Consider the following 13,337-nt stretch of genomic DNA (forward strand, 5'->3'; position numbering starts at 1 on the left):
GAGGCAGAGGCAGGTGGATATCTGAGTTAGAGGTTAACCTGGTATACACATCGAGTTCTAGGTCAGCCAGGACTACAAAGAGACTCTGTCTCAGACAAAACAAAACAAAACAAGAACAAAAACAGAAACAATCATAGAATATTTTTTTTTTCGGGAACGGAAACCGACGAAAAGTAGCCATGCTATTATGTTAGCAAACAGTAACGAGTGGATTGGTGCTAAGGGAGAACAGAACTCGTTCTATTTATTTTTCTGCGACGCATTTACCAAATTCTAGGCTAATACAAGACTGTCTAGGGCTTTCGCTCACAGGGTGATATACTCCAGAGGCTCACCCTCACTTGCTGGACACCCAGAGACAAATCGCTACGGCTCCCTAAACTCCAGCTCGCAGCTGCGCGCCCAAGTGACACGCTCGCGGGACCCCGCCCCCGCGAGCCGCCCGCTCGGCACACGCACTCCCCTCCTAAATCTGCGCCGCCCCGGTTCCGCCTCGCGCGGGGCAGGTGTCGACGGGCGCCCACGCGCGTTTCTATTCGCTCCGGCTGCCCGCCCCGGAGTGGAAGGGCGGGAGGACCCCGTTTCCGCCTCCCTTGCCTTCTGGATCCGTTTCAGCGCCGTGCTCCCACCGATCGGGCCTGGCCGACCCCGCTGGGTTGCCTGAGGCTCCCGGAGCGGCGGTCTGCGCGTGCGCGCCGCCAGGGACTGTGGATCCGCGGTCGTGCGCGGGCGCGTGAGAAAGATCCCGGTTGCGCACGGTCAGTTACTGTGTTGTGGCTCTGATTTCTGCTAGGCGAGGGCCTGAGCACCGGGGACGTGCCTGACACTGCAGGTGTCACACACAATGCTCTCTGCCCTGCGGTGGGCTCCTCCCCAGACTGTCATATAACTCCCGAGCTTAGGGGTTGTCAGCTCTGTAAGTATATATCCGCTTTTATATGCTTTCTGGGCAAAAGTGTTATTAAATATATTTCCGAATACGCGTAGGCGCTGAGCACAAATACATCTACATGTCTGGAAAGCTGCATTTCTAGTAGTACTTAGGTGGTTTTGATGAGTGTCGCGGTGTAGACTCACCCTGAAAGTGCACACCCCAAGTTGAACTCTGTCTGCTTCCCTTCACCCAAGACATGGGCAGTCTCTACGACCAAGTAATGAGAAACTTATCAGAATGGCACAAAATCGGTGTAATTGAGCGTAGCCAACATCTTCAAAGTGAAATAGGATAAAATACACAGTATCAGCGTATCAGGCCGGTGGTGGCACATGCCTTTAATCCCAGCACTTGGGAGGCAGAGGCAGGCGGATCTCTGTGAGTTGGAAGCCAGCCTGGGCTACAGAGCAAGTTCCAGGACAGTCAGAGCTATTACACAGAGAAACTCTGTTCCAAAAAAACCAAACAAAAGCAAAAACAGAATCAGTGTTTCTCATACAGTAAAGAATCAGCATGGTTCTGTTACTGTGTATGTAAGTGATATATATGTATCTATTTTGCATATATATACATATATACACACATATACATATATGTATATTTCAGACTGATATACTTAACAGGGCATGCTAATGCAGTTATTCCAGGAGCAAAGGTGTTCCAACGTCAGACTGAGCGACATAGTGAGTTTGAGGCCAGCCTAAATTCCAGAGTAAGACTACGTCTTTAAAAGAAAATCCCCAAAAGGAAAATTTAAAACAAATTGGAGGAGTTGAGGAAATAGCTCAGTAAATAAGAATGCTTGGTCGGGTTTGGTGGTGTAGGCCTTTAATCCCAGCACTAGGGAGGCAGAGGCAGGCAGATCATTGTGAGTTCAAGGCTAGCCTGGTCTATAAAGTGAGTCCAGGATAGCCAAGGCTACACAGAGAAACCCTGTCTCAAAAAACAAACAAACAAACAAAAAAGAATGCTTGCTGTACAGGCATGAGAACCTGGGTTCGTGAGCATCCACGTAAAAAGTGGAGCTCGGAGAAACCGTGTCTTTGGGGGTAGAGTTGAGTGGAGCTTGGCTGTTGGTGTCTCTAACCCCAGCACTGGGGAGTGAGGGTGACCAGAACCCTGGAGCTGGCTTAACCTAGACAATGAACTCCCAGTTAAGTGAGAGAGCTTTTCTGAAAGGCAGTGAGATAGAAAGCAGTAGCCAGAGACATTCTCTGTCATGTTGTGCACCACATAAATACAAACCCTGCCCAAGACAAAAAAAAAAAAAAAAAAAGGGATACATTTAGGGCTCTCTGACCCCTGTGGTCTATAGGGGTACATTCAGCGCTCTCTAATCCCTCGGGATCTAGTGTCCGTGAGCTTTACTTCCTTCCCTTTAGCTCCACTATCAAGAATTTCTGGGGCTGGAGAGATGGCTCAGAGGTTAAGAGCACTGACTGCTTTCCCAAAGGTTCTGAGTTCTATACCCAACAACCACATGGTGGCTCACAACCATCTGTACTGTGATCTGATGCTCTCTTTTGCTGGTAAAGCACTCATACACAATAAATAAATCTTTAAAAAACAAACAAACAAACAACAAAAACGTAGAAGAGCCAGGCATGATGGTGCACACCTTTAGTCCTAGCACTTAGGAGGCAGAAGCAGGTATCTGAATTTGAGGCCAGCCTGGTCTATATAGCACCAACCAGTGCTATATTGTGAGATCTTGTTTCCAAAAACAAACAAACAAACAAACAGGCAAGCAAAAAACAACAATAGCTTACCCCACCCCCATCCCAGAGAGAGAGGGGGCATACATACACACATACACACACACATACATACACACACACACACACACACACACACACACACACACACACACACACCTTGGGTCACCTTGCAGAGAATAAGAGACTTTGGAACCTGCAGGCCATATCACACCCTTCTCCTCAAGAGATCTATATTGATGATGGGGCTGAAAGAGGGTTAGAATCTGTCAGAGCCAGAAGTAATAGATAACTTCAAGGAAAGAGCTTTTTCTAGACACATCAGGGCAAATGCATGTATGAACTCAGACTGTGACAGCATGCCGAAGATGCACACAAGTTCAAGTCAGATAGAATCTGAGTGCTGAGAAGAAGTACACAAACTCCCACCCACCCCCTAGCCAAGAAGCTATTTGGAAGTGAAGGCTGCTGGGAGAGGAAAAACCAGTTTCCTTCAGTGGAGTGACACTGGGCATTTCATCCATATTCCAGAGTAGGCATTCAATACAAACTGGACTTCATATATTTGTTTTGTTTTGTTTTGTTTTTAAAGAAAAAGACCATGGGGCTAGAGAGATGGGTCAATGGTTAAAAGCACAGTTTGCTCTTCCAGAGGTCCTGAGTTCAATTCCCAGCAACCACATGGTGGCTCACAACCATCTATAGTGTGATCTGATGCCCTCTTCTGGCATGCAGGTGTACATGCAGATAGCATACTCATACATAAAATAAATAATAAACCCTTTTATTTGTTTGTTTGTTTGTATGTTTTTGAGACAGGCTTTCTCACCACGCCCCCTCTTTTTCTTTCCTTTTTTCTTTTTTTTTAAAAAAGATTTATTTATTATTATGTATACAGTGCTCTGCCTGCATGTACACCTGCAGGCCAGAAGAAGGCATCAGATCACATTATAGATGGTTGTGAGCCACCATGTGGTTGCTGGGAATTGAACTCAGGACCTTTGGAAGAGCAGCCAGTGCTCTTAACCTCTGAGCCATCTCTCCAGCCCCCGTTTTTTCTTTTTTTATAAATAAATCTTTAAAGAAAAAGACCATCAAGTTGGATGTGTAGGGTGTAGGAAGGTAGGCTCTTGAGAGAAGGGAAAGAGTATGGTCAAAATACAGTGTATTCTCAAAGAATAAATAAAAACATTATTAAAAAAGATTAGCTCATTCTTTGTAATCTAAGGACTTGGGAGGTAGGGGCCAGAGGATAAGTGTGTTCAAGGGCAGTTAGAGCTACATAGTGAGACTCTACCTAATAAAACAAAACCCTGGAGTAAAAATAAATAAACAAATGTTAGTTCATGGGGCATGGTGGCACACACCTTTAATCCCAGCACTTGGGAGGCAGAGGCAGGGGCATCGCTGTGAAATTGAGACCAGCTTGGTCTACAAAGCAAGTCCAGGACAGCCAAGGCTAACACAGAGAGACCTTGTCTCGAAAACAAAAAAAAAAACCAAAAAAAAAAAAAAAAAAGAAAAGAAAAAAGAAAAAAGAAAGTTAGTTCATGGCCAGCCATCCTTTGTTATTTAACCCCCTGCACATGTCTTGGAACAAATGACTTCAAATTTTATGTAATTGTTCATATTTCTGTTTAAGAATATATCTCAGTGCAGCTGAGTGATAATGGTAATTACTCCTGGTGGTGGCTTTATTTTATTTTATTTCTTTATTTATTTTTGTTTTGTTTTTTTCAAGACAGGGTCTCTCTGTGTTAGGCTTGGCTGTCCATGACTCACTTTGTAGACCAGGCTGTAGACCTGGCTTTATTAATGACTGATTTTCTCTTTTTAATGATTATTTTTATTTTTATGTCCATCGGTGTTTTGCCTGCCTGTGTGTCTGTATGAGGATCTTTGATCCCCTGGGACTGGGGTTACAGACAGTTGTGAGCTGCCATGTAGGTGCTAGGATTTGAACCTGGGTCCTCTGGAAGAGCAGCTAGTGCTCTTACCTACGAAGCCGTTTCTTCAGTCCCTATTGACTGATTTTTCAAAATCTTCCACAGAGGCTTTTTTCTTTATTTTTCCCCCTTTTTTAGTTTTTAGTTTGTTCGTTTTGTTTTTCAAGACAGGGTCTCTCTGTGTAGCCTTGGCTGTCCTGGACTCACTTTGTAGACGAGGCTGGCCTCAATCTCACAATCCACCTGCCTCTGCCTCCCTAGTGCTGAGATTAAATGTGTGCGCCACCACGCCCAGCTCTCCTTTGTAGTTTTTTAATACAGTGTTTTTCTGTAGACCAGGCTAGCCTCGAACTCATAGAGATCTTCCCACCTTTGTCTCTCAAGTGCTGAAATTAAAGGTGAATGCTACAACTGCCCAGTCTGAGACTTTGATTTTTTTTTTCATAAGCCAGGAAAAAAAAACTTTGCACTGTGAAATAATATTAGATATATAGATACACTGCAGAAATAATACTTTTTAAAAAGGCTAGGCATAGGCTGGAGAGATAGCCTAGTGGTTAAGAGCACCTGTTACTCTTACAGAAGACCCAGGATCCATTCCCAGCACCTCCATGTGGCTCACAAAGTATATATAACTCCAATTCCAGGAGAAGAGACACAGTGACCAAGGCAGCTCTTATAAGAGAAAGCATTTAACTGGGACTTGCTTACAATTTCGGAGGTTTAGTCCATGTTCATCATGGTGGTGAGTGTGGCAGCATGCAGGCATGCATGGTTCTGAAGAAGCAGCTGAGCGTTCTAGATACACGTCTGCAGGCAGCAGGAAGAGAGAGACACGGACTGAGCCTGGCTTGGGTTTTTGAAACTTGAAAGCCCATCCCCCAGTGGCACACTTCCTCCAACAAGACTACACTGCCTAATCGGTAAAGTAGCGCCACTCCCTGATGACTAGCATCCAAATATATGAGCCTATGGGGGTCGTTCTTAGTCACCGTCACACCAGTGGTTGCTTTGTGTTCATTATGCTATCAATACAGATTCTACTTTATTTCTCACTTTCTCACTTTAGCTTAGTTATAGCCTCCTTGACTTATAGTCTTCCTGTAAATCGCATATATGTGGAATAAAGGGAGCCAGGTGTGGTGGCGCACTCCTTTATGCGCAGCACTCGGGAGGCAGAGGCAGGCAGAGCTCTGTGAGTTCAAGTCCAGCCTGGTCTACAGAGTGAGCTCCAGGTCAGCCAGGGCTACACAGAGAGACCCTGTCTCAACAAACAAAACAAAACAAACAAAAGATTGGAATAAAAGGGCGGAAGTGACGACTCAGTAGTTAGGTGCTTGATGTTGCTGGTTTGAGGACAGGAATTCAGATCCCAGGCCACATGCCAAGTGAGTATTGCAGGCTGGCCAAGGAGACGAGCCATACTGGCCCAAGCGCTGGCTTTGATTGAGAGACCATTTCCTTGAATAAAAGTAATTGATGATGATGATGATGATCATTTCCAACGTCAAGTTTACACACACACACACACACACACACACACACACTCACAAGCATGTACACATGTATATGCCCATCCATGCATACACGCAAGAAAAAATATTGTAAAGACAGGAGGTGCAATTGCGTTTGGCGAGATTACCAAGGTAAATAGGATGATCTGGCATATGTTACCACTGAAACTGAATCTTGTGAGTTTAGTGTTATTTGATAAATTCTGATACTGTAGAAAGATACGTGTTTGTGTTTCTGGCATAGAATGCTCACAACACTCATTATATAGTGGAAGATGATCTTGAACTATTCCTCTCGCCCCCAACAGGGTTTCTCTGTGTAGCCCTGGCTGTCTTGGACTCACATTGTAGACCAGGCTGGCCTTGAACTCAGAGATCCACCTGCCTCTGCCTCCCTGAGTGCTGCAATTACAGGTCTTTGCTATTATACCCAGTTTTCCCCATTTGTAAGCTTTTTGTATTTCTGTAAATGTTTTTGTATGTGTGTCTAATTGCCTTGTTAGAACTTTTAGTCCTGTTCTGTAGTACTAAACCACTATAGAAGTGATTAAAATAGGTTTCCTTCTCTTTCCCTCCCTCCCTCCCTCTCTCCCTCCCTCCCTCTCTCCCTCCCTCCCTTCCTTCGTTTTTGTTACTTTCCCTTTTCATTTCTCTTTTCTTCTTCCCCTTTCTCCCCACCCCCATTTCCTCTTTTGTTTTGAAGCTCAGACTTGCCTGAAATTCGCTAAGTATTGCCCTGGCTGCTCATGAACTCATAGTTTTCCTGCCTCCGCTTCCTGAGTGCTGGGATCACTGCTGGAAAACACCACTTAGTTCTGGAGACCTAACCCAGGCTCTCAAGCTAGGCAGGCAGCCTGCCAACCGAGTGTGTCCCCAGCATGGTATAGAATCCCTTTAATATGCTGTTGGATTCAATTTGCTAGATTTTCTTCTTTCTTCTTTTAAACGATTTTCACTGTGTCGCTCAGGCTGGCCTCAAATTTAGGATCCTCTGCCTTCTGACTGCTAAGATTACAAGCAAGCCACTATTGAAGAGAGGGTGGGAATGGGGAGAGAGAGATTGAGATTGAACCCAGAGACTCACATATGGTAGGTATTCCCAGCCCACATTGATTTATTTAGTTTAAAATATGTGTATGTCTCTGTGGGGATGTGCACAAATGCAGGTACCCATGTAGGCCAGAAGGTGGCAGCGATCCCCTAGATCTGTAGTTAGAGGTCTTTGCGGGCCCTGTAATATAGGTGTACTGGAAAAACCTGTTCTAGCTGTGGTGTGGCTCAGCCCTAGCAGACACCTTTAATCCAAGTGCTTTCTGTACCAGGATTAAATAAAGTCAACCACAGGTCAAGAGGTGGAGCAAGTAGCCAGTTGACAGGAAGTGGACCAAGGGGAAAACCAGAGTAAGTAAGAGGAAGCATGGAGGATGGCTAGAGAAATGCACAGAAGTGGAAAGGATGGGCATTCAGTTTGAAGGGGTTTTTGTTTTTGTTTTTTAATTTTATGTCCATTGGTGTTTTGCCTTCAAGTATGTCTGTATGAGGGTGTCAGATCCCCTGGAACTGGAGTTACAGACAGTTGTGAGCTGCCATGTGGGTGCTGGGAATTGAACCCAGGCCTCTGGGAGAGCAGCCAGTGATCTTAACTGCTCAGCCATCTCTCCAGCCCCCATTGAAGGCTTTGTTTTGTTTTGTTTTTAATACAGTGTGGAAAAGGAGAAGGGGCTTTTTCCTTCTGGGACATTGGCTGAGTATGAAGGTCAGCTGGGTGCTTTCTCTGCCTCTCTGAGCTAGTAGGCTTTTACTCTGCATGTGGCTCTTGAGTCTTTATTGGTAAAATCTAAGGTTTGAGGTTTTGTTTAAAAACAATAGTAGAGGCCGGGCGTGTTGGCGCATGCCTTTAATCCCAGCACTTGGGAGGCAGAGGCAGGCGGATCGATGTGAGTTCAAGGCCAGCCTGGTCCAGGACAGCCAAGGCTACACAGAGAAACCCTGTCTCAAAATAAATAAATAAATAAATAAATAAATAAATAAATAAATACAACAGTAGAAGCTGGGCGTGGTGGCGCATGCCTTTAATCCCAGCCCTCGGGAGGCAGAGGCAGAGGCAGGCAGGTTGCTGTGAGTTGCAGGTCAGCTTGGTCAACAAAGGGAGTCCAGAACAGCCAGGACTACACAGAGAGACCCTGTCCTGAAAACCAAAACCAAATCAAAACAAAACAAAACAAAACAAAAAACAGTAGGAGCCGGGTATGGTGGCTCATGATTTGGGGTGTCCAAAGAGGCCAGAGGCATTGGATCTTGAAAGAGCTGGTGTTGTTTGAGGCTGCTGCAAGCCGCCTGACATGGGTGCTGGAAACTGAACTCAGGTCCTCTGCTCTTAACTGAGCCATCTCCAGCCCTAGGAAACAACTCTGGGGGCTGGTAATGGAGTTCAGTTGGTAGAATCTTGAGCTAGCACACATAAGACCCTAATCAACCCCTAGCAACACATAAATCTGTTGTGGTGGCACATGCTTGTGACCCCAGCACTGGGGAAGTGGAGGCCGGAAGATCAGAAGTTCAGTCATTCTTGACTTAGAGCAAGTTGGTAGGACCAGATGATTAAACAAACAAACAAACAAACAAACCAAAAGGCCCTAAAGAGTTGGCTCTATGGTTAAGAGCATTGCTGCTCTTGCAGAGGACCCAGGTTCAAGTCCCCGCACCCACATGGCAGCTCACAGCTGTAATTCCAGCCCCAGGGGAATCCAATGTCCTCTTTTGATTTCTTTAGGTATAGAGCATGCATGTGGTGCACATACATACATGCAGGAATGCACTCATACACGTAAAACAATAAAAAAATTTGTTTTTGTTTTTGTTTTTCAAGACAGGGTTTCTCTGTGTAGCCTTGGCTGTCCTGGACTCGCATTGTAGATCAGGCTGTCCTCGAACTCATAGCTCCGCCTGCCTCTGCCTCCCGAGTGCTGGGATTAAAGGCATGTGCCACCACACCCGGCTGGTCCAATGCTTGTTTGACCCATCGGCTTAAAGATTTTACCTTAAAAACAAACAAACAAACAAACAAACCCCAAAAATAACATAGTTGAAACCCTAAAACAGCCGGGAGTGGTGGCGCACGCCTATAATCCCAGCACTTGGGAGGCGGAGACAGGTTGATTGCTATGAGTCTTGTTGTTGTTTTTGGTTTTTCAAGACAGGGTCTCTCTGTGTAGCCTTGGCTGTCCTGGACTCACTTTGTAGACCAGGCTGGCTTCGAACTCTGCCTGCCTCTGTCTCCCGAGTGCTGGGATTAAAGGCCTGTGCCACCACACCCAGTTTAGGTAATGGGTTTTTAATTGACAGGTGCTGGGATTAAAGGTGTGCGCCACCACGCCCGGCGTGAGAAACCCTGTCTTGAAATACCAAAACAAAAAACAAAAATTAAGAAAACAAAACAAAACAAAACACTCCAAAACCCCATTGCCTATGGCTGAGGCAGGAAATAAGTGGGACTTCCGGGAGGCAGAAGGGATTCTGGGAGAGAGCTTGGTGTGTGGGATTCACTGGCAAGATGTGAGGAGAATGAAAGCACATATCTGAGCTCAGGTAACCAACCTCACAGAATATAAAGTAGTATAAATGGATTGTTTTAAGTTATAAGCTAGTCAGAGAAAAGCCTAGCTGTTTTTTTGTTTGTGTTTTTGTTTTTTGAGACAAGGTTTCTCTGTGTAGCCTTGGCTGTCCTGGACTCACTTTATAGACCAGGCTGGCCTCGAACTCACAGCGATCCACCTGCCTCTGCCTCCCAAGTGCTGGGACTACAGGCGTGTGCGACCACGCCCAGCGAGAAACGCCTAGCTGTATGGTTTAGGAATTTGTATAATATTTAATGAGTCTCATGAGTTGTTATTTTGGGATCTAGGGTGGGAGAAAAAAAATCTCATTCTACAACAACAGTTAAAAGCTTTTAGTGGTTTGAATGAAAGCTGCCCTCATGGGCTCATGTTTTAGTTAAGCTTGGTCTCAATTGGTAGAACCAGTTGGGAAGGGGTGGGAAGTGTGGCCTTGTTGGAATACGTCTGTCACTGGGTGTGGCCTTTGAGGTTTCAATAGACCACACCATTCCCAGTCTCTGCCTCACTGCTGTAGAGGACCCAGCACTCATGTGGTACCGCACCCAGTTCCAGAGAATCAGATGCATTCTGACTTCCAACAGGTGTGATACAATTACATACATGCAGGCAAAACACCCATACACCCTTAAAAGACAAAAACAAAAACTTAAAAATAATGTGAGAAGCTTAAAAAAAAAAAAAGAAAAAGATAAGAAGACACCATAGAGAATGCCTGTTCCCTCCTCATCCTTCCATTCATAAGGGCAAAAGGCTCTATGAGGACACAAGAATCAACTTTCTTTTTTAAAAAAAGTATTCATTTATTTATTGCATATTATTTATACAGTATTTTGCCTGTATGTGTGCCTGCATGCCAGTAGAGGGCACCAGATCTCATGATCTCATTATAGATGGTTGTGAGCCACCATGTAGTTGCTGGGAATTGAACTTAGGACCTTTGGAAGAGCAATCAGTGCTCTTAACCGCTGAGCCATATCTCCAGCCCTCAAGAATCAACTTTCTAATCAGAAAACAATCACAACAGTTCAGTAGCCTGTGTTGGTTCAAACTTCAAGGGGCCGACAGCACAATTTGGTAAAAACTGTCATGATGATAATTCAATGCCACATGCACAACAGAGCAGACATAGATCTCTTTAAGGAATAGAGATGGGACTGCATCGAGACTCCTTGTAAAGTAAATAAAGACTGAGGAGGGACCCAATGCCGGGAAAGGCCTCTGCACACACAGTGCAGACAGTGTAAAAATCACCAGGCCAGGAAGCACATCCGATTCAGCCTGGCCTGGAACTCACAGAGATGTCTGCTGCTGCTTCCTGGGTGCTGGAACTAAAGGCATGCACTCCCTCCTGCCCCCAGTCCTCTAGTGGCCATCACTACAGCCTTGAATAAAGCCAATTATGACTTCCCACCCCTCAACTTCCTAGCCTCTTTCCCCTGGATTTGTACTTTGTGTCTTATACCTTGCCATTGCTGTACATATCAGCTTTCCTTTGTAGATCTTTAGATGCCTTCTGAACTAATTGATAGCTTTTGTTTTTTTTTTGAAGAGGACAAGAAGGCCCAGAAAGCATTGAGTGGTTTCTAGGCTGGAAAAGAGAACCTGCACCAAATGAACATTCATTTATTTAGTCCTCACAGAGAAGAAGGGAATGAGGACCCACGGCCCTGGAGAGATTCTGTCTTGTCTCTCCCCCCCCCCCCATAGCCTTGGCTGCCCTAGACTCACTTTGTAAACCAGGCTGGCCTCGAACTCACAGCGATCCAACAGCCTCTGCCTCCCGAGTGCTGGGATTAAAGGGAGAGGTTCTGTCTTATCTGCCAACTATAACTAGTAAATTGGTGAAGTTCAGGTTCCAGCCTAGATATTCTGGCAACTGAGCATAGGGTTTAATTATCTCTTTGGTATTTAATATTCTTAGTGGTGAAAATAATACTAATACTTAATTTTGGGTCCTGGGCCACATGGTGGCGCATACTTTTAATCTCAGCATTGTGGAGGCAGACACGAGCAGATGGAACTCCATAAATTCGAGGCCATCTTGGTCTACACAGTGAGTTCTTGGCAGTGGTACACACTGGGAACCTGTCTAAATAAGAATAAGAGAGAGAAAGAACATGAAGTGAGGAAGGAGGAGCGGAACTGGGAGGGGTAAGAATATGACTAAAATGTAAGAAAATTTAAAAATGTCGGGTGTGGTGGCGCACGCCTGGAATCCCAGCACTCTGGGAGGCAGAGGTGGGCGGATCGCTGATTTCGAGGCCAGTCTGGTCTACACAGTCAGTCCCGGACAGACGGAGCTATACAGAGGAACCCTGTCTCGAAAAACAAAATGAAAAACAACTTAATGTGATAACACAAAAATGCCACCAGGAGCGGTTTGCATTGCATAGTCCAAGAGTTTTTAATTAGGTATTTTCTCTTAAAAGAGACTGGAACCAAGGCTCAAAAGTTTACATGTCCACGTATTCATAGATTGTAGCTGATGCTAGGAAAGCCCACCACCGCACAAGTTCTAAACTCTTTATTTCTAGGTAAAACAATGTGAAGGGTAGCCAGCTCAGAGGCCAACCTTTCCACCCAGACACCGCAGCTAACTAGTAGCAGGAAAGACATGGCTTTCCTTTACCACAGCAATAACATTTTACACACCAGAGGTAGAGAAGGTGCTTTTCTTACTAAAATTAACATCAGAATGCGGCTGGTTAGGTCTTGCAGCCAAGTCAGTGACCCCAGGGCAGGTCTTGCTCTGCAGGTGAGTTCCAGCCTCCAGGCAGCGGGCTGGGCTCGCGGCAGCTGTGGCGAGTCCTCCTGGCCCGGGGTGTCCTCTCCCTCGCCCCAGGCGCCCGCCTGCCCTGCACCGGGAGCTCGGCCCACGGCGCCCGACGCCCTAGCGGAGCGGGCGGGGGCGGCCTGCAGGCCCCTCCCCGGCGCCCAGCGGCAGCCGCGCCGCGCAAGCAGCGGAGGAGGCGGGAGCGCCCAGGCCGCTGCGCTCATGGCGTCGCCGGGGTGAGTGAGGCGCTTCGGCTCCGCGGGGGGCGCCTGTTGGGCGAGGGGCTGGCTGAGCTAGCTGTGCGAGTCCGCAACCTGGTGCCCCCTCGGCTTCAGGCGACCCCGGGTGACTCTGTCCCGCCTGGTGCCTGGCCACGACCCGCAGCCTCCCCCGCCGACCTTGGGCGGTCGTGGCCGGGCCAGGGTCTCCCGGTAGGGCCGCGGGTAGGACCAGCCGGGACAGCGCGGATCGTGGCCAGGGAGCCGGGGAGCCAGATCCTGTAGCAGGGCAGGAGGACGCGGCGGGAGAGGACTCGGGGTCCTAGGTCTCAGGCTGAGGCCGCAGAGCGGCTTAGCAGGCCTGACGTGTGTTTCTGGCGTTTGGACTTGCTTGCGTTGGAAGTTGATGCTTGGGGTTCACTGCCGTTAGGGCAGCCCTAGGATGTCCCACAATGTCAGGCCAAGGGGGACTCAGCTGGACTGGACCCTTGTCCAGAGTCAGAAAGCGGATCCGGAATCCGAGGCCCTGCCAGTGTTTGGGTGGGGGGAGCTTCTGTGGGATGGCTACACTTGTTCTGGTGTTAGCTCTTTCCTAGCGTGTTCTCTCTCTCTTAAGTAAT

The 13,337-nt window shown here is 46.8% G+C and overlaps 1 protein-coding gene across 9 annotated transcripts in view; it reads left to right on the forward strand.

Annotated features, from left to right (window-relative positions):
• Positions 1-353: 353 nt before the first annotated feature.
• LOC311606933 (up-regulator of cell proliferation) overlaps positions 354-13,337 on the forward strand; it is a 41,206-nt gene continuing 28,222 nt past the window's right edge. For 2 of the 9 annotated variants that reach the window (XM_084798346.1, XM_084798350.1), the window contains exon 1: positions 784-916. Coding sequence is in view for 2 of the 9 variants with exons in the window: in XM_084798343.1 (XP_084654469.1) it covers positions 12,422-12,735 (314 nt within the window). In the remaining 7 variants the exon portion in view is untranslated. Of the gene's footprint in view, positions 759-783; positions 917-9,678; positions 9,698-12,384; positions 12,736-13,337 lie in introns of those variants that run through there. The other 7 variants (XM_084798341.1, XM_084798342.1, XM_084798349.1 and 4 more) reach the window with 6 other exon arrangements.

The sequence above is a fragment of the Acomys minous genome, assembly GCF_964271855.1.
Source record: "Acomys minous genome assembly, chromosome: 10".
NCBI classification, from domain to species: Eukaryota; Metazoa; Chordata; class Mammalia; order Rodentia; family Muridae; genus Acomys; species Acomys minous.